The 22,000-nt window shown below is 45.5% G+C and overlaps 2 protein-coding genes across 2 annotated transcripts in view; both read left to right on the top strand.

Annotated features, from left to right (window-relative positions):
* jkamp (jnk1/mapk8 associated membrane protein) overlaps positions 1–22,000 on the top strand; it is a 230,892-nt gene that overhangs the window by 183,746 nt on the left and 25,146 nt on the right. The gene's annotated exons all lie outside the window — the stretch shown is intronic.
* Positions 1,954–5,750, top strand: irx1b (iroquois homeobox 1b). The gene is made up of 5 exons (XM_060043632.1): positions 1,954–2,745; positions 3,549–3,791; positions 3,886–4,648; positions 4,845–4,905; positions 5,415–5,750. Exons 1-5 carry the CDS (start codon positions 2,509–2,511, stop codon positions 5,461–5,463), a joined length of 1,353 nt encoding a protein of 450 aa, XP_059899615.1. The 5' UTR covers positions 1,954–2,508; the 3' UTR covers positions 5,464–5,750.

Below are 22,000 nucleotides of genomic sequence, written 5' to 3'. Positions count from 1 at the left end.
GGTCGGAGTAAACAGGATCCAGGGAAAAACGGCAGACCTTAATACGGCAGACATGTAGCTCATTATCTGTGTGCTCTCACACACAGCCAGCTTTGTACTTATACAGAGTACCTTTCCAAACTAAATGTAATGGAAACAGCGACGGCACCAAACAAAACGTCACAAACACGTCACGTTAATTAACAAGCCACAGTCGAGCCCATCTGGTCTGCGTTGAACCTCATTACAAACAACTTTCAACTAGAAGCGAAGACCACATTGAGGATGTTAACGGCCGGGGCGGTTTGTGAAATGGATCTTCCGCAGGCCGAGGTCGACCAGGGAGTGTCGCCGATGCTGCGACCCCCGAGAGGACCCCCCCATCGGGCTACACCGGCCAGAGCTACCCCCAGTTCCAGCCGCCCCCGCCCGAGTACAAAGTGGGTGCCCCAGATCAACATTACCATACTCAAAGGTTCACTCAATAATAGCATGCTTTCACTGCATAAACAAACACATGCACCCCTCCACACAGACAAAATCACACACACACACACACACACACACACACACACACACACACACACACACACACACACACACACATACAAACACCGACACACATGGCTGCTCCTCATGTGTTTAGAAAACAGCTTTGAGATTCATGAGTAAAGCTGTGGGCTCCAGCACTGAGGATATAGTTAGAGAACGTGGAGTCTCTGAAAGAGAGAGCGGGGGCCATCATTTAGCCTGAGTGAGCTTTAAGCACTGTAATTAAATCATTATCTCTCCCTCCCTCCCTCTCGCTCTATCTCCCTCTCTTCCTCTCTCTCTCTCTGGCTCAGCCAAGCTCATCAGCTGCTTCAGTGTGAATGATGAATCTGTATTTATTGGAATAATTACACAGCTAACCTCTGATGGACCCCTGGAGGACAACAGGGCCACGCAGGGCCACACAGGGCACAGGTACCACACCTCATTAGCACCCGGCTAATCTGGGAGCGTGGAAGGGGGAGTGTGGAAGGGTGTGTGTGTGTGTGTGTGTGTGTGTGTGTGTGTGTGTGTGTGTGTGTGTGTGTGTGTGTGTGTGTGTGTGTGTGTGTTTGTGTGTTTGTGTGTGTGTGTGTGAGAGAGACAGAGAGAGAGAGAGACAGAGAGAGAGAGGGATAGTTTATTTGTGTGGGCATTGTAATGTTCTGCTGCAATACAATGAGGGCAATAAAGACCAAAAACTGACCACACTTTTCTATATGTCGAATAATAAGGAGATTGAATATTAATTCAACAGCTTAGGCTAAAAAGGTTTTAACCGGAGTTATATGGGATGTCACATATATACTCTTAACAAATGCTATAATTAAGGGGTTCATTCATTTTTATATTGCGTAACTGTTTTACCCGCATTGGCGATTGACACAATTTCGCTTTTCGGCACGGGCATGGCATGTGTCTGTGTTATCCGGGATAACCTCTCTCTTACACACTTATCTCCTATCTTAAATATGCTCCACTGACTTCCGTCGATTATCGCGGGCATTCCGCGCGTATCTGGCCGGTGTAGGCTATCGATGCCTCCCATCTGGTCGCCATTAAGGCCGCTTATCCTTAGATCTGGTTGGCCATTTTTTCACACCCAGAAAAATTAAGATGGGAATATATTTTTACATGAATTGCATAATAATTATCAGGTGCCAAGCAACGTAGATACAAGCAAATATATATATTTTTTTTTATTTGTGTTCTTGTTAGTAATTATTATTATGATTATTATTATTATTATTATTATTATTATATGCATATAATTGTTGTTATGTTTATGCTATACTGTTGCATAAACTGGGTTAATTGAAAGTCCATCCAGCCGTGACCAAATTACGCCTTTCGTGGTCTGTAATTTAAAGAACAGATTGCGATTATAAATGATGAATACAATCATATAAATAAATGCTTGAAAAATAGTTCAGGAGCACACTCACACGTACACACAAGCACACGCACGCACAAAATCACAGGCACAAACACACACACACACACACACACACACACACACACACACACACACACACACACACACACACACACACACACACACACACACACACACACACACACACACACACACACACACAGACACGCACACAAGCGCACAAGCACAAACGCAGCCACAAAAACACTGGCACAAATATACACGCAAACGCACACACATCCATATCCACTAACTCACACGACCTAACCAATGCACTAATCGCCTGCCCCGGGCATAGGAGGAGCTTGGTGTTTAAGTAGCCTGCCAATCATACAGTGAGCTCCACAGTGAGAGGGTGTCCTGCGGCTACAGCGAGGCATCACTGTGTACTCAAGTGCCAAACTCGTCGGAAGCTAAGGACTACGCGTCGAGAAAGTGGAGTTGACAGACTGGCTGTCGTGATTTAGAAACCCTCTTCGTCTTTCTGGGAATTTTTGTTTGGTTTCTTCCCGTGTTCCCCCTTGTGATTTTTAGGCGAGGAGATTTATTGCGAGCCTGTGGAGATGTCCTTTCCTCAGCTGGGGTTCACGCAGTTTCTAAACCCACCGCACGAGGTGTACGCGGGCGAGCGGCCGGGCTCCGCGCGGGAAGGAGGCGCGGACAGCGGGGTGAGCCCCTCAGCCTGCACCGCCGCGGCGGTGAGCTCCATGCTCGGGATGTACGGGAACCCGTGGGCCCACAACTACAGCGCGTTTCTGCCGTACGGCGGAGCCACAGACCTCGCCCTCATATCACAGATGGTGAGACACAAGCTTTAAAAAGTTCATATTTGTTGTTTGCATGAAGATGATTTTGTAGTATTGTTCTGAGATATAAATAAATTATGGTTATTTGATGTGATTTAAAGAATGCATTTTCCCTTCTTCATTTGATTAAAAAATGTATAGCCTTTCATACCACGCGATACTATTAGGCCTATTTATATTATTCCTATGAGCCTTTACCCGATAGGTAAAGACTACATGCTTAACAACATTTACATTTAGGCTATTTAGCAGACGCTTTTATCCAAAGCGACTTACAATTAGTAGCCTACATTTGTCAAAAGAAAGAGAAGCAATATATATATGTTTAACAACTTGGTTATAACTTTCCAAATTATAATAGGTATAAACTTAATGAATGAATTAATATATAATTACAAATAGGCAGAAGTAATTCCACTATACCCTCAAACACCCCTATTGTGTAACTTCAAAATAAATAACAAGAAAAGAACAAAAATATATTAAAAAAAAAAAAATTGAAATGGAGACAATATTTCCTCTCGTTTTGTGAAAGAAGAGAAATGTTAAGTTATTAAAATATCTAGAAAAGTATGATTTAATTATGATTTACCGATGGGTGGCTTTAGGAAAACTTATAGCTCTTCCAAATATTTTATTTGGAATTTCTGATATTTCGTGTTTTTAAGCTCATTACTCAATCATCAAATGTAGGCCTACTCCTACAATTGACTTTACTTGGCAATTAAAAAAAGTGCAACATATTGAGAAAGCCTGGTGTCATCCTGCCCTTAAACTCATCTTCCCCTTTAACCCAGGGCCCCCAGTTCGACCTGAAGGAGAGTCCCGGAGCCCGGCCGGCCGCCCTGCCGGTCCACGCCGCCCAGGGCTTCTACCCATACGGCCAGTACCCTTACGGAGACCCGTCCAGGGCCAAAGCAGCCACCCGGGAGACCACCAGCACGCTGAAGGCCTGGCTGCAGGAGCACCAGAAGAACCCCTACCCCACCAAGGGGGAGAAGATCATGTTGGCCATCATCACCAAGATGACCCTGACGCAGGTGGGCCTCATCACGCAGCAGCGCACTTGTGATATGAAAGATCGATATTAAATGATCTTCCTTTAACGTAGTGTGTTATTAATTATTCGTGCAGGTGTCCACGTGGTTCGCCAACGCGCGCCGGCGGTTGAAGAAGGAGAACAAGGTGACGTGGGGGCGCAGCGCCGAGGACCGCGACGGACGGATCTTCAGCAGCGACAACGAGGAGGACACCGCGAAGAACGGCAGCGACGACGAGGACGAGGAGGAGGAGATCGACCTAGAAACGATCGATATCGAGAGGCCAGAGGAGGGCCGCGGGGATTTAGGGTGCGAGAAGGGTGAAGCGGGAGCGAGAGAGGGCTCTGAGTTGAAGACTTCGGAGGCCAGCAGCAGGGGGCTCTCAGAGGACGGCCTGAGAGCAGCGGAGCGGCCTGTCGCTCTCATTAAGGGGCCTGGAGGAAAAATAGCGATGGATAATTCCCCGATTAGACAGGAGTGTCAGAGAGCACCGCAGAGCAAACCTAAGATCTGGTCTTTGGCAGAGATCGCCACGAGCCCCGATAACGCCCAGCACAAACTTTCTTCCGTACCACAATATACGCAACACCCCGCGTTATCGTCCGCGGGCCATCCGGCCTTAATGCCGGGACATGGGATATACACGTGTCAGATCGGAAAGCTGCACAACTGGACCAACGCAGCTTTCCTGAACGCCACGTCTCTTGTAAACATGAAGCTCCTGGGGGTGGGTCCGAAGGGCCAATTACCTCTCCAGGCGCGTCATGACGCGCGGCTGGGGAATGTGTCCGGCGCCTCGGGGACAGAGGACGACAGCGAGGGGGAGTCCTCAGACGGGTTCAGTCCAAAACACGACGGTAAGAGACACCTGGCCGAGGCCCTAACAAAGTTTACTCCAAAGATTGGTTCTTTTATTTGACCTTATGCCTTTATATTATGTTAAATGTATGTTAAATTGATCCATGATTAGATGTTCAACATCATTTTAAATGTAACAAGCCATCGATTAAAGAACAACATATTTATAGGTCCTGTCCTTTTTTGTTTCTATAGGGGAGGAGAGCGACCACAGACCTAACTCTCCTAAATCTTCTTTTCAGCTGATCACTGACAGGTAATGATGCGTTTACACATGGCTTGACATTTTAACGTTAGCACCACATTTTTATCACCCCGCTGCTAAATAACGCTCTAGGCGGAGGTAAACACTGTCACACCTGAGCGCATGTCGGCGATTTCTTTGCTCATAAATCATTTGAAGACTAAAGTGATTGAATAAGCACTTTGCCGCCTCACGGGGCACCGTGTAATATGGGGGATGCGACCCACAGTTATCAACAATCCACAATGTATCCTACACACACACACACACACACACACACACACACACACACACACACACACACACACACACACACACACACACACACACACACACACACACACACACACCACCACCACCACGCACGTCCTCACATCGGAGGATTGACAGACGTCAGGTGGACACACATTACAAACTAGATTGCGATATTATTTGATTGAATAGGCTACCGTTTTCTTTATTATGTTTATTTGATCTCTGACCAATTTAGTCCTATTTTTCTGTTTCTCTCAAACCTATAGATCACATCACGGAAAAGCAGCACAACGAATTCTGACAACGACATTATGAGGAGAAGGCAAATGAAAATGTTACAGAATAATTATATTAAATGAAGAACATTTTAGTAAGGGTACTATTTTTGACAAGGAAATATGTCGTCACGTGTTAGGCCTACAGTTTAGCTACATGCGAAAGACATGTTTTGGTCACACATTTTCTTGTATCCCTTTCCATGTATGTATGTTTTTTTCTTTCCTCTTATATTGTGAATGAAAACTTAATGAAATTTGTAAATATAGGAAATGAATTTGTCTTTAAAGAATATATTTTTCGGGAAATAAATACATGTAGCCTAACCATAGTACATTTTTTTGGGGGAATATTTCCAATCAATTCCTTTTCTAACACTATCAGGCATATTACGTCAATTGGTTAAAAGGCCTGATGCGTATGGATCAGGATACTGTGTATAGCCATGGCAATGATGCCCACTATTATATGCCATCATAAATAGGCCTACATTAGACCAATTTGACAGAAAATACTTGACTGAATTCAGCACTTTCGCCCTGCGTGCCTCACATAGTACATAGCACTACATCGCTAGAGTGCAGACACCGCAGAAATCGAAATGGAGGATTTCTACCTCCAGTAAAGTGAACCTTGTGAACCTATACCTGTGCTTTCAGGAGGCTCTCTTGGCTTTAATGTTGGATTAGCCCTTTCAGGCCTCCGCGGCTGCCTCTGAAATGTGGATCAGACGGTAGGAAAGGCCAGCAGCTGGTATGGGGGCTGCAGGGCGGGGCAGCGGGGGGGGGGGGGGGGGGGCGGCGGGGGTAAAGAGAGGTAAAGAGAGGTCAGGGGAGCGGGGTCACAGTCACACCCTGCAATCCTCACTCTACCCTCAGAGAGGCAGGGGGAGGACGTCTATAGATGCTGCTCCTTTAAAGGAGCTATAGGTGGGAGGGCGAGCACAAAACTACTCGAAGCAGGAGATCAGACACCTATACCGTGCTGGAAACCCTGCTCAATAGCGACACCTCTCGGCGTATATAAGTCACACCCCGAACCTCCGCACTTTAATGGATTTAAACGGCATTGTCCGAAGCCTGTTTTAAGTTTTCTTTTGTTCAGGCGTAAAATCCATCCTTCTGTACATAATCAGTCCGTCTAACTATAGCTCAATCCTTCCGTGTATCCTTTCTTTCTATCAATCAATGTGTCAATCTGTCATGATAGGCAATATAGCTGGAGGGATACAGAGAGAGAGAGAAGGAAAGAGAGGGAAAGAGGGAGAGAGGAAAGGGGGAACATGTGAGTGTGTGCAGTGGGAGCTGCCATTGATGTAGAGAGAGCACAATGATTGTGAGCCAGGCACTCAAGGCCATTTGCTCCTGTTTCTGTCGGCGTTGACAGACTGCCAGTAGGACACACTTCCTCCAACACACTCGATCCAGACTCCCGGAAATCCACCGTGCTGCCAACTTTTTCCATAAAAGCGAAAACAAAACAATATGCTCTTGTCAACTGAGCAGCCATGGGAGTGATCATAGCACGATATCCGTTCCTCAAACACATCCGCAGAGTGTCCTGTCATTTTCCAGCCACAAACCAAAAAAGATGAGGCAGACAATTGCATCCAAAATGAGGAGACAGCGCTGTGCCAATACTTTGTTTATTCCATCAGCTTTGTTTTGTAAAGTTAAGATTAGATGAGGAAAGTTTTAGATTAGTTTGCACCTGAAGTTGTTCATCCTGTCACACAAACAGAACTGGTGCACGGTTGTCACGATACACCAAAGGGAGGGACTGATGTCGTCATGAAGTCACAGCCTTTAGCCTCCTCCCAGGTTAACAGCCATGAGTTTGAGATACTTTCTCAATGACATAATGATGTCCTCCCCTCCATTGGCTCTCTGTGGAGTTTGTCAAAAACTCAGGGGGCCCCCTCTTCAGCATCTCAGCATGAATAGAGCCCTCATTGCTGCTTTGGTATTCTGAGATGGGCTCTTTGGTGAGCTCTAATCCCTATTAAAGGCATAGATTATGTAGGGGATTGCCGTTTGATTTACCCCGTCCCACTGCTCTTTTCTTTCACCATCTCCCTCTCACTGACTCTTTTCTCTTTTTGCGGTTTCTCACTCTTTTTCTCTGTTTCTCTATAGGAGGGTTCCACCGTGTCTTCTTCTCGAAAACAAACACGCACACACACACGCACACGCACATGCACACACACACACACGAACACACACATACACAAACAGATACACACACACACACAGACACACACATACACGCACACACACACACACACACACACATACACACACACACACACACACACCCCCCCCCACACACACACACACACCCACCCACCCACCCATCCACCCACCCACACACACACACCCACAGACACACACACACACTCACACACACACACACACACACATGTGCTGCCGTGTGTGAGGGCCCCTGGTTGTCCCTGGATAGATTTGTTAAAAGCCACCCAACCCTCCTGCATGGATGAGAGCGGTTAAGGCCCCTAAGTCCGCCACTCCCCTCCTCGCTCTCTCTCTCACACACTCACTCTCACACACGCATCCCGCGATAAAGGGAAAGTAGATGATACCCCCCTAAACCCCACCTCCCCTAACACACTCCTCCTCAATCATGCAGATAATCAGGCTTATGTAAAGACGATGTGCTCTTTTGACAGTCATCAGCTCATCTCTGATCCAATCATACCCAAATCCTTCATTGTTCAAGATGCCCCAAATCCGCTTGAGAGTCCACCCGCCCCATTATGCTGCCAATCACCGCCTACATTCCTACCCCTGTTGCCATGGCCCCTCGCTGACAGGGTCAGGGGTCATGATAACAGAGAGCGCGAGCTAACTCGAGGGGATGGGAGGTGGCCCCAAGGTGCATGGTGTACCCCTGTTGGCCAGGCTGACACAGGGGGTAAGTGTAGACAAGCTGCAGCTCTATAGACCTGCTGTGAGGTGCCAGTCAGAGTGAGTGAGAGAGAGAGAGAGAGAGAGAGAGAGAGAGGGAGAGAGAGAGAGATAGATTGGGTGACATAGAAGGCCAGAGAGGAAAAAGGCAGATGGTAGAAGTGGGATATGATATGAAAGTGGAGAGAGGAGATGAGTGTGAAGGGCTTTATGACCAAACAAGATTAGGTTAGCTTGGACCTTAAATACATGGTGAAATTGTATTTGTATATATATATTGTGTGTGTGTGTGTGTGTGTGTGTGTGTGTGTGTGTGTGTGTGTGTGTGTGTGTGTGTGTGTGTGTGTGTGTGTGTGTGTGTCTGCATGTGTGTGTCTGCGCGCGCGTGTGTGTGTGTGTGTGTGTGTGTGTGTTTTATTGTGTGTGTGTGTGTGTGTGTGTGTGTGTGCATATTGCTTCAGCTGAGGTTTAATTTGAAATTCCAATTTATCTCCTAATGAAATTAAAGTAGGACAAGTCATTGCGGGTAATAGGAGCATTTAGATTAAATATTTTGTTCTCATGCTGTGGAAAGAAATAAAATGTGCACCCAATGTAAACATAAGTGAGCAAATGCGTGGCCTAGACAAGATATCATAGGGAATTACCCCATTCACTATTGTATCATAGGGATTAGTGATGCTAAGCCATCAGCACAAAAGGGAAGTATTAAAACTCATGGGTAATTCAACCAGCAAAACAATACCAAGTTTATCACTTTCTAGCCTACGTTTATTGTTGTTTTGCAGCTGCAAGTATTTTGCTGACAAAAAACGAATTTAGTTAAGGCCGTCTACAAATTCAATATACAGGGTAAGGCACACAGAACAAGCAAAATGAATGAAAGACATGTGATTAGTTTCTGCTTTCTCTTCTTCACAGGCCCATTCAATGCAATCATCCCGGGGTGGACTATATGAAGCAGATTATCGTAGAAAGCGAGAGAGACAGAGAAAGAGTTCATGGTTGAGTGTCTGCATCACTGGCCCTTTTCAGCCATTTTGAGACAATGTTTATCCAACTCTGTTGTAGTGCTGCAACTTATCTTCGCATAGCTTAGCACACTGCTGAGAGTGTCACCAGAGGCTTCGAGAGACTCACTGCGTCTTTGTGTAGCGGCCTTTGAAAATAACCCAGTGCACTGGGCAGGGTTGAGAAAACGCACAGCTTTCCATGTAATGAAATCGAAGAAAATTAATAAATTTGATTTGGGTGATTTCATATACATATACTGTATATTATGTATATACTATATTTCCTTTCACAGTGGAATATAAATAGAATAGACATTTAAATGAATTCACTGAGTATTAGATATGTGAATACTTTATTGATCCCCGGGGGGAAATTCAAAGTATATAATTAATTAATAATGAAATACTTGTGTGTGCCAAGCAAAATAACCCACAAACAATGTCTTGCACCAATTCCCCCCCACCCCACTCATTCTAACAGTAAAAATATGTACAACAAACATGACGTGTGTCATGGTCTCAAGTTATAATATACAGTTATAATTCACCTGAAATAAAATGGATCAAATTGAATAATGTTTATTTGTACCCTTTGTACATGCTATATATAAACGTTATCCTATTTGACTAAGGGAGCTACACTGAGCACGCAAGCTCTGCGTGCATAGCATTGCACCGTGCAAGGCTGCATTCAAACCAAATCAGGCTGCAAAAAGTTGAAACAGAATAAGCTTTTGGGGAAACGCAACCAACACACCATCACGCAAGACGGCCATCAGACCGGAAGACGACAGCCGAAGAAGAACCTGGTTTACCATGTAACGTTAGCATTGGTCTGATTCCAGCCAAACTTCTTTTTCAGTGCCGTATTTTCATTTAACCAATTAAAAAAACTAAGAAGTGTATGTTTTAGTGATCAGGCTGATGTTATCACACAAGAAAGTGTTGTTTTAAGTATTTCACTATTTTAACAATATTTATTAACAAATTTGAAAAGAGTACAGCTTTCCCCCTGCGGCATCTACTCAGGCTGTGCCGGAATTTATAAGAATTGTTTGACCGGCGCTAATCAACAGTTACCGCAAAATAATGTTATATATCCACGGTAATTAACTGTGTTTCTGCACAGTTAAATACTTTGAATATTGTGTACAGTGTATTACTGTGTAATAGGCCTATAAACACATCACAATAATAACAGAACGACGGTATACATTCACAGTAAATATTATTCTACTGTATAACTTCAGATTTTCTCTAAATTGCCTTAAAATGCCATACATTACTATGTTTCTGATCAAATAAGACTAACTATGATCAAGGTGAGTGAAGTTACAGAGCCTGATGAGCAGAATGCATACTATGTGGGGCAGTGAATGCAGACAAGAGAAATGAGCAATGGACAGTGCTTCTCATCAGTGCAACAACTGTGAAATTTAAGATTGACACAGGAGCAGATGTTAGCATCACGTGGGAAGATACTGGCTAATTGCTAGATGCTAATTCCAGAGGGAGAACTAAAGAAGACCAGCATCTCACTATGCAGCCCAGGGGGTCAACTTGTCAAGGACATTTTCAAGCGAGCGCTACATACAAGGACAAGTCATACTCCTTCCCAATATATGTCATCAGACAAGAGGGTGTCAGCAACTAACTCAGCCGTCCCACTGCAGCAGAGATGGGCCTTGTGAAACGCATCGAGGAGGTCCACAATGCATTTGGAAAGCATGGCATGCTCAAGACAGAGCCTGTAATGATTCAGCTGCAGGGTCCCCAAACGCTGATCCAGAAGGTGAAAGAGGAGCCGCCCAGGATGGAGGAGAATGACACCATGGAGGAGTCAACGCGGTTGAATCTGGGTGAACCAAGCCCACAGATTGGTGCGCCCCGAGTTCTCCCTCTGGAATTAGCATCTAGCAATTAGCCAGTATCTTCCCACGTGATGCTAACATCTGCTCCTGTGTCAATCTTAAATTTCACAGTTGTTGCACTGATGAGAAGCACTGTCCTGAAGAAGACGGGAAAGGTGTGTATATGTGTGGATCTAAAGAAACTATATGAAGGGGTCAAGAGAGAGAGATTCGTCGTACCTTCTCTAGAGGAGAGGAGTGGAGCAACGGTGTTCTCCAGCCTCGACACAGCCTCAGGGTTCTACCAGATTCCCCTGCCCGGCGACAGCACCCGATGGACAACGTCATCATCACTCCATTACCTGAGGCTTGATCTAAATACGGGCCGACCTGTCCACCGTGGGCTGGCCAATGTGCAAGGTGTTAAAGGTCCCATGGCATGCTACTTCATGGATGCTTTTATATAGTTGTCATAGTATTTGAAGACGGTCAAGAAATTCACCCTCGGTGCAGAATTACAGCCACTGTCCCACAATGAGCTTTTCACAAACGTGCCATTTTTTAGAGGTTGGTCAAAGAGGGGGGGGGGGGGTGCGGCCCTGAGCACCTTTGCGGCCAAGGTACTATATGCTTGTGTTTACAGTGGATGAATAGCAATAGCTCAGATTCATAATATCCTCCGGAGGCGCACACAGCTTTTGGCCATGTTCTCTAAATATTCTAGAACACTCCGGGTGCTCCGGCGGGAGTCCTGGAGCTCTATATCTAAATAATATCATATTATATAGAGATATCGATATAATATTATACATATTATCACGGCCAAAAGCTGTGTGCACCTCCGGATGATATTATGAATCTCACTTCCACATCAATCTGAAGTACAGACTGAACCAGGTCATGGAGGGATTGTTGCCTTTTGCGGACTCCCGAGTCTTCAACAACAAGACTCGTAGTGGGGGTTATCTCGGCCATGGTTGAGAAGGAATTGGGAAAGGAACTTTGGCTTTGACTCCCTGAAGTCCAGAATGAACCGCGACATGGAGGAGAAAGGGATTGTGGCCCGCGATCGTCACCTGCTAGGGCACTGACGCCGGAGCCCTACTGCCGAAGAGTCAAGGAGAGGACAATCCCGGGCCACAATCGCGGGAAACAATCCCCAAAATACAAAATGCAATTTTGTATTTTGCCAGGCATGACAAATAAGGAAAGACTTTCCCGCTCTGTATGCTTTTGGGCTAAAGGGTGGAACTTTCTAGATTAGTTTACCAGTCTGCACAGTAGTCTGCACTTATTTAATGATATATCGACCACCTGGGTGTTCATAAATATATCCACATGAATACATCTCCTGAGCCGGAAGTCCTTCACCTCTGCTAATAAGTTTACAGCAGGGGCTGGGGGGAGGAACAGACAGACAGACAGACAGACAGACAGGCAGACAGACAGGCTCCTATGTGAGTACTTCCCTTGATCCTTTGCACACACTTCAACAGTGCCTGAAATGCCAGCCAATGGGGCTCTGACGCAGCGTGGAACCCAATCTAAATCAACTCCAGCCAATCGGGCGCTGTGTTTCAGGGAGCGCTCAGCCCATCGTAGTGCTTGCTGGCGTATTGGTACACCTGGTGCAAGGCCACCTGGCTGTTCAGCTTGACCCTGTGTTGCTGGAGAGGGGACACACACACACACACACACAAGCGCGATTAGAAATGTGGTATTAACGAACACACACATTTATATACACACAGGCACACACAACTATACACAGGCACACACACACACACACAGGCGCACATACATATACACAGACACACACACGCTTTTAGAAATGTGGTATTAACGTACACACACTTCTTGACTTGGCCCCACAGTGAGTGTTTATGCAAATGTTTGGGTATAAAACGTATAGACTTGGAAACAGCTTATGGACTTGGGCGAACCAATTTCAAATGCTGACTTTAGGTGTGTTTTTCTCAACTTTTTGTATGAAAGTCGTATTCGTATTTCAGTGGTTTCCATTTGAGTTATTAAAAGTCAAATTCTAAAGAGTGCAATCAAAAAAATCCTGATGACAACGAATCAACATCAGGGCCCTCAGGCCAGCGGAACCCTGCAGGCCTTTGTGACATCACCGCCTCTATATAAGCCACCGCTCCTCAGTCCAGTGCTCAGTGGGGATCAGACAGCAGCGACAGAGGTGTCATAGCGTTGAACTTGTTAGGAGATAACTGAGAGATTCACTATGGTGATGAACAGTGGAATTGACGGACATGAGGGAGAACAGGAGACCCTAGGTGGTGACTCCTCCTCGCCCCCATCAGAACAGCGTCTGGGCCAGGTGAGGAAGGACAGGACACGCACACCAACCGCACACGCACACTTTAAGTGTGCAGATGTACATTTGTATTCTTTAAAAACTTTTGGTTGCACATGATTATATTAAGTTAAGGTCAAACAGATAATTTTTTTTTGAAAGAAGTTCATACACACACACACAAACAAGCACGCATGCACGCACACACACTCGATTTAACACATTTAATATCAGTACTTTATAAAAATATATAATATATATATATATATATGATATATAAATATGTTTATACATGTTTTTTCTTTAACTTTTTCTATTGGAAAAACCTCAAAATGATTGATTTATGCTTCAGCATATTTTAGCCATTTTCATTAGAATGTATACCCAAACATTCCGTCACCGCGATGACGTCACCTGACGCCTCTGGCCAACGGAACCCGGCGGCCCTCTGACATCACAGGGCCGCGCGCTCCTCTATATAATAATAATAATACATTTAATTTAATTTATATAAGTCACCGGTTACCCTGTCTCTGATCCCCAGCTACCTGGGGATCAGAGAGCGAGCACAGCGGCCACTGAGCCAAGTTAGCCAAGTGAGTGAGCGAAGAGATGGATGGAGAAGAGAGGGGTGAGCAAACCTAACGGTGATGATCTCCTTCCGACAGGGGAAAGAGGCCTCCCCCTATCCGGACTCCTCCTCCCCCTCTTCGGACTCCTCCCCCCCCTACCCGGTCTCCTCCTCGTCCGATGGGGAAGAACATATGAGACAGGTGAGCGACTGAGACGTCTTTTGGTTTCCTGTCGTGGGTCTTCAGGGTCGGTTCGTGTTTATCCTGACGCGGTGTGTTGTGTCCTAGATGGTGAACAGATGGTTGGAGACAAATGAGGAGGGGGACGACCCGATCTTGGTCGCAGAGTGCGAGCTGTCAGCACCGATCCCTGGCCAGACCTCCCCGGACCGAGGCAGGACCTCCCCGGACCGAGGCCTGACCCCCATGGACCCAGGCCAGACCTCCCCGGACCCAGGCCAGACCTCCCCGGACCGAGGCCAGACCCCCATGGACCCAGGCCAGACGCCCCATGAACCTGGTGAGCTCACTGCATTGTTGTGTTTACCTGTTTTTCTGTGTGTACCTGCTTTTGTGTGTGTTTACCTGGTGTGTGTGTGTGTGTGTGTGTGTGTGTGTGTGTGTGTGTGTGTGTGTGTGTGTGTGTGTGTGTGTGTGTGTGTGTGTGTGTGTGTGTGTGTGTGTGTGTGTGGTTTGCATTTGTCTTTTGAGTTTTATGTCGGCATAATCACGAAACATTGACTGACGACTCTCACATTAACAGTCACTAAAATACATCCCATAACAGCAACAAACACACAACAGCCACTATGGTCGTCATTCAATACAATTTTGTCGTTCATTTCTGACAGGACCCCAACACCATGGAGAGGGCTCAGGCCCTTTGGGGGCCTGGCTGCCTCCCAGAGTCTGGCCCCCCAGAGAGGACCTGGCCCAGGCCATGGGGACCATGAGGGTGTGGGCGAGGGGACTCAGAAACAACAGGGTTGAACCAGCACCCCGGCTGGATGAGGAGGAGGAGAAGCCTTTGGGCCGCCCTTTACGCAACCCCTTCCTTGGCCAGACCGCCCCGGAACAAGGCCAGACCGCCCCGGAACAAGGCCAGATGCCCCATGAACCTGGTGAGCTCGCTGCAGTGTTGTGTTTACCTGCTTTTGTATGTATGTATGTATGTATGTATGTATGTATGTATGTATGTATGTATGTATGTATGTATGTATGTATGTATGTGTGTATGTGTGTGTGTGTGTGTGTGTGTGTGTGTGGTTTGCATTTATCTCTTGAGTTTCATATGTCAGCATAATCACCAAACATTGACTGACCGACTGTCTCCGACAGCAGACACGCCCCCAAGAAAGGACCTGTCCCAGGTCATGGGGAACGTGAGGGTCTGGGCGAGGGGAATACGAAGGCAGAGGGTTGAGACAGCAAATACCGCCCTGCCGGATCAGGAGGAGGAGAGGCCTTTGGGCCGCCCTTCACGCCGGAACCCCTTTGGACGCATAAAGATGGCCTGGGCCGAACGCGCCACCGACGCCCCCCTGAACAACCGTGAACATGAAGAGCTTGTCAACAAGGCTGAGGAGGAAGTAGAAGCCAAACAGGAGGCTGAGGGGAAGGGTATCAGGCATCGGTTCAACAAGTGGCTGAACCTCAGGTTGAAGGGGCGCCTGCCAAGTGTGGCTGCCCTGTTCAAGTGTGGGGCGTATGTCCTGTAAAAAAAAAAAGAAGAAAGAAAAATATCTATATATCATGCAAAAAACACAAATAAATATTATGCACGATAAAATGCATTACGGCACCATTGTGCAGACAAAGTATGTACGTCATCTGATGGCACCCCGACCAAGTCCACATCGATGTGACATCACACAGGAGTGAAACCACAGCTTTGTCTGAGCCCTGTGCTGTGTACCGATAGCCATACTTTACAATTACACTTAAACCTAGTACACTATCCACACTCACTAAGTGCGCTGATTTTCAGATGTCAGTGTCGTTCCAAATCGAATACTCCGCGGTGCACTAACCGGAAGTTACGATCGCGACTGCCGCCGTGGCTCTCCCCCACAATAATTATCCCACTTTGAACGGTGAACTCTTTACGCATAGTAGCTATAAAAAGCTATAAAAGAAAAAAAACGAGAAAAGGACTCCATTAATGCAGGCTATGTGGAAAATGCGCCGACGTTGGCTCAGCCTGGTTCCGCCTCTTCCCGCTATGTAGCTAAGATGGCTGCCGCTGAGTACGAAAAGTGTGCATTTTCCATGGACATATTATAGAATGGAAACCAGATTCCGAAATGGCGCCCATTCATTCCTATGTAAACGGCGCAGGGCAACATCAAGGAGAGATATGCTTCCGCATCATGGGAGCCTAGCCAAGCCCTAGTCATGACGTACCGGATGCAGAAATATTCTTGTTTTTTAGCATTGTTAGCATTGTAAGTTAACTTCATAAATATGACAGATTGCTCCATGTAACATATAATACCAACAACATAGTAAATGTATGTTGGCCTAGAAAACAATACAATTCAATGTTATTGCTTAAGAAACAGATTCCATGCAACTATTTACGAAAAATGCTATCAATAATTTATATACAAATAAATGGTTACATATCGATCAGCAACGAGGTTGGAGTAGCCTACCCAATAAATATTTGTAATGGGCCTACACCAACATTGTTAACTGTCATACATAGCTAAACAAGCAAATTTAAAATGTAATACTTACACAACTGAAATGTTTATTAGGCTATTAACAATATTATGAAAATGATACCGTAATGCACCCGTTCTTTGTCTTTGGATCTTTTAAATAAATGGATCAATAAATGCTGAATCGCAATGATCGCAAGCAGAGCATTGAGCAGCAGCTGAACCAGTGTAAAAATCCCTTTATCACTAAAACACTTTTGGTGATAAAAAGTCACCACAGCACCTAAAAACCTTCAACGTCATTCATGTTAAAGGTTGGGTATGGAATTCTCTTTTTTGGCCAATTTTGCAAAATTACTAGAAATCCTTATCATAACCCACTTACAGCCACTAAGTTAGAAGTACTGACATGAAAATTAAACAAGTCAATCATCTGTGGAACGGGCAGGGCTCGAAAAACTCCAGCCAATCATTTCCAGAACCACCGAGTGGCATTGGACAGTAAGTACGTCAATCAAACGGTCCGCGCGTGAACTCTTCGTGCACGTACTCAAAGCTTGTGACCCAGAGCAAGCTTCTGTTTGTTATTATCCTGCGGTAGCTACTGGAGCTAGCTAACTAGCTAATCCACATCTGGACCTAGCACTAGAAGACATCCCTAAACTCCAACCTAGCTAGCCTGGCTCGCTCTCCCGCGTCTGTGTTCGTACTCGTGCATGATTGCGCTTCCATGTACTTGGAATGGGTGGAGTCAGAGTCAGCGTTGAAGGAGAGGGGGTAGGACCATTTGAGTTGTGTGTTTTCAAAATCTGCTGGCGTTTCGCAAATCTCATACCCAACCTTTAGTAATAGGAAAAACCTTAGACACGAGAAGTTAACGGTGCCATGCACTAGGCCCTCTCGAATGCCGGGCGAACAACATTTGTTTCACTACGACTCCTTTCAGCTGCCCACCCGTTCCTCCTCCAGCAAAAAATAATAACATAAAACGGCTAATAAAACGCTTGAGGTGGAAAACTTAAAATGTTTTAGTACATGGCATAAAGGTAATTATGAGCCTTGGATTGATATCCAGTCATTTTTTGCGGAGACACATTCCTGTTCCCCACTTGCACTGGTGGATTGCGGAAGTATGCACTGTTCCTGGGGGCTTGGCATTTACCCACACTCCGAGGTTTGGCCGTTTTGAGTACACCATCCGGGTCCTTTCAGTACACTCATTTTGGCCCGATCTTAATTGGAACGGCCTACGTACTCAAACTAAGTATAGTGAGTACTGATAGTATGGATATTGGAACACAGCACTGGTGAATTTAAACAAAGTATTGAAACATATGATGGGACTCAACCAAGTCCTCATCGATGTTGCATCACACTGGGGTGTGTAATACTTTGTTTAAATTCACCTTGTCTGGGACAAAGCTGTGGTTTCACTCCAGTGTGATGTCACATCAATGTGGACTGGGTCTGGACCCATCCAATGTTTGACGTACATTCTTTGTCTGGGCCCAGGTGGATTCAACAAAGTATACGTCAAATATCTGAAGTGACCCGACCGGGTCCACATCGATGTGACATCATGCAGGAGTGAAACCACAGCTTTGTCTGAGCCCAGGTGAATTTAAACAAAGTAGTCAAACATCTGATGGGACACAACCAAGTCCTCATCGGTGTTACATCACACTGAGGTGTGTAATACTTTGTTTAAATTCACCTGCGCTGGGTCAAAGCTGTGGTTTCTCCCAAGTGGGATGTAAATCAATGTGAACTTGGTTGGGTCCCATCCGATGTTTGCCGTACATACTTTTTTTCATTCACCTGGGCCCAAATGCCAATTCATGTAAATAAAATAAAATAAAAATTGGTGCTCTCAGTTTAACGCGTTATTAATGGCGTTAACGCAAGCCAATTTTAACGGCGTTAATTTTTTTATTGCGCGATTACCGCTCTTTTGGCTTGGCAAACGTTGTCGTTTTTTCACCTGCTGTCTAGCAACAACTAGTCACGTTAGGAAAACTACAACACCATACCGGATCTAGCTGCACCGGAAACAAAACAACAAGCACGCCGCACAAACTTGTTGGGGCAAGCAAGGATACGGAGCGGATGAAAAACTCCTTAAAAGTGTGTGTGTGTGTGTGTTTGTGTGTCACTCTGTTCGAGACTGCGCAAGAGTTCAATGCTGTTACGTCTTTCTGATTAATCGCAGTTCAAGGCCCACCTGGGCGGTACCATTTTGGGAGGGGCCGCTCAGTTACTCCCCTCTAGACAAAATCAACTCGGTTGCTACGTTGGCAGTTTGTGAGTGTTGTTGCGTCTGTTGAGTGAGTGAGAGGTTGCGGGCGCACAGCCCAGGCTGCCGGACGGCACTGCAAGGAACTTTTATAAACGCAATATTGTTATCCGGCAGTAATCAGCCCGACAGCCCCGAAAGGTTAACGGCCCACCGGGAATTCTCCCGACTCTCCCGATTACCACTCCGCCACCGTGTGTGTGTGTGTGTGTGTGTGTGTGTGTGTGTGTGTGTGTGTGTGTGTGTGTGTGTGTGTGTGTGTGTGTGTGTGTGTGTGTGTGTGTGTGTGTGTGTGTGTGTGTGTGTAGGCGATATTCGATAGCCTGGTAATGTGCATAGGCCTACGTACGGTAGGAATATTCATACTGGTTTAAATAATAAATTTTATAGTATTTCCCGTCTTGCTGAGAGAGAGTTTTGTTCGAAAGTTCAGTGATTGAACAAATAAAAACCTGGGCTAAGTTTTACAGTAGGCCTACTACCACTTTCATGCACCAACCCGATGTCAAGTGGACCGGGTTTTATTCACTGCTGGTCTTTCCTCTTACTGTCCTTCCCAACAATCTCTGATCTCACTAAAAGGCTAGCAGCATGAAATCAAGGGATATTTAGAATAGAGTTGTGTTATCTATGACATTAATGCGATTAATCGCGATCAAATATTTTAATTGCTTGACAGCACTAATAAAAATGTTTGCCGAAAACTTTGTCCTCTTATGTCTGTTTATAGATGTATATCTTATGCTTAATGGCAGACTGTTTATAGATGTATACGTATTTTGCTTAATGGCAGACACACTCTTTGACCAACACGTGTGCGAGCGTGCACACACACAAACATCAGCAGGTGGTTGAAGAAGAACCTGAAATCCGTACTTGAGTCAAAGTACAGATATCTCTCCAGAAAAGGACCCTGTTAAAAGTAAAAGTCACCAAATAGAATACTACTTGAGTAAAAGTCTATATTTTTTACATAAAAGGGGTAGATGTCATAGCATCGCTGTTACTATGATAGCCTGCACGACATTATTGTAGCATGTAGCCACTGTACGATAGCTATACTGCTTTACAACAGATACACGGGTGCATGGGTAACGTAGCTAAAGTAAAGTGACCCTCAACCAACTCAGTCTGTTGGGAAAGTCCTTTTTCTATTTCAGCGACGACAGCTGGATGGAGAGAAAGTAGAAACAGAGGTTGGTGAGGTGGTGTCCAAGTTATGTGTAACAATGACACATTTCAAAGAGGGAGAGGACACCCTTTTCTCCTACCTGTTTTTTGTCAATATTTGTTTTCTAGAACTCTTGCTGTAATGGGTCCGTATTGTTGTGAGCACTTGCAATGAATGGCTGATCGATTGTGAAAATGAATGATAGCTAATACAACAGAAGAGATGATTCCCAAGCTCTTGTTCCACCACCACCACCCACCACCACCACCACCACCACCACCACCCCGGGGGAGCAGTGGAAGCTAGCTCCCACATGGGACCGGCCTCTCATTCCGTCCCAACACAAAGATCTTAAAGTCTGTACTGACTGAACGGCAGTACAGTCAGTCAGAGTCAGTCAGAGCTTTTCCCCTCCAGGCCCCTACGCCCTGCGTCTGTTGTGCGTCATGCTCCCTCGCCCTCCCCTCTTCAGCCTAGTGGCTTTGGTGGGGGGGGGTTATGATGGCATAGCCTCGTGTACCAGTCCCCTAGACCCAGACCTCTTCCCTTCAGTCTGTCGGCTGTCAGGAGACGGTGGGGCTGTCCACGATGCTCAAGGCTCCCTGATGGCTTGGAAGCAGCACACACGTTTTACCAACAAGGTTGGACTACACACTTAGGTGGGGACCTCCCATTCAGTTCAACCACCCAACCATTTTGGGGTTGCTGGAGAAAAGGGTGCCGGACCCCGTTGCAATTGCAGCTCTAGCAGCAGAGGTGGCTTGTCTCTTGTGGCCCTGACACACCATTCCGACTGCAGATCGTCGGCAGAAAAGGCAGTCGGACCGATTTGTTCATGGCCGATTCAACATGTGCAATCGGCGGAAAATAACCCAGACGGGAACGGCTTTGACGACAGACGATCGCACAGCACACACCGAACAGACTCAGGTCACCGAGCTCGCCAGACTGTCCGACGACCGATAATCTAGTTTGTGTGTCAGGGTCTTTAGAGAAGGTGGCCATCATTATTCTGTTTAACAATGCATGTAAAAGTTTGAAGTGGTAGTAGTGGTAGTAGTGTGTTCCCTGTTCACATAGGCCAAGCAACTAAGCCATTACTTGTACTGACACATTCACTGTGTATATATATACTTAAACCACATCTGCACTACTTATTGCTAATGCTGCTCATGGTCATATCTTCTTCTGTAAACATCTTAACATTTTCATCACCACTACTCTTCTGTCAGTAGGCTACTGTACACACAGCAAATATCTTATTTATTTCTATATTCCACTATATATAGTACATACCCTGCTTTTTCCAGCTTTTTTTGCACTTATTTTGAGATGCTGAATTTAATTTAAATTCATTAGATTAAATTTGTTTAATCAAATCATTTTTTTCATTCATTTATATTTATGTCACTAGTGTACTCATATGTATACTACTTTCCATACTGTACATACCTTACCTATAGTGTATTCATATTTCTACTGTCTATACTACATATCTTCCATCGTGTATTCATCCTTATACACACCATACCTTAACGCAATTGTTTGTAGGCCTACTTGCATCTGCACTATATAAATACACAAAAAATCTCTACTGCCTAACGCTATTGCTGCTCATGTTTATAGTATTCTAATGTATACATCTTAACATACGCATCATATCTGTTCTACTGTCAATAATGGTCATACTGGATGTAAAATATTCCAAGTGTGCATGCTCCTTACTTTCTGTCTTTTGAGAATCTGACCATTAAACTCCATTTTGGGTACATC

Source organism: Gadus macrocephalus, chromosome 22 (assembly GCF_031168955.1).
Source record: "Gadus macrocephalus chromosome 22, ASM3116895v1".
In the NCBI taxonomy this organism is placed as follows: Eukaryota; Metazoa; Chordata; class Actinopteri; order Gadiformes; family Gadidae; genus Gadus; species Gadus macrocephalus.
The sequence above is the reverse complement of the archived record's forward strand: the minus strand, read 5'-3'. Positions and strand labels throughout refer to the sequence as shown.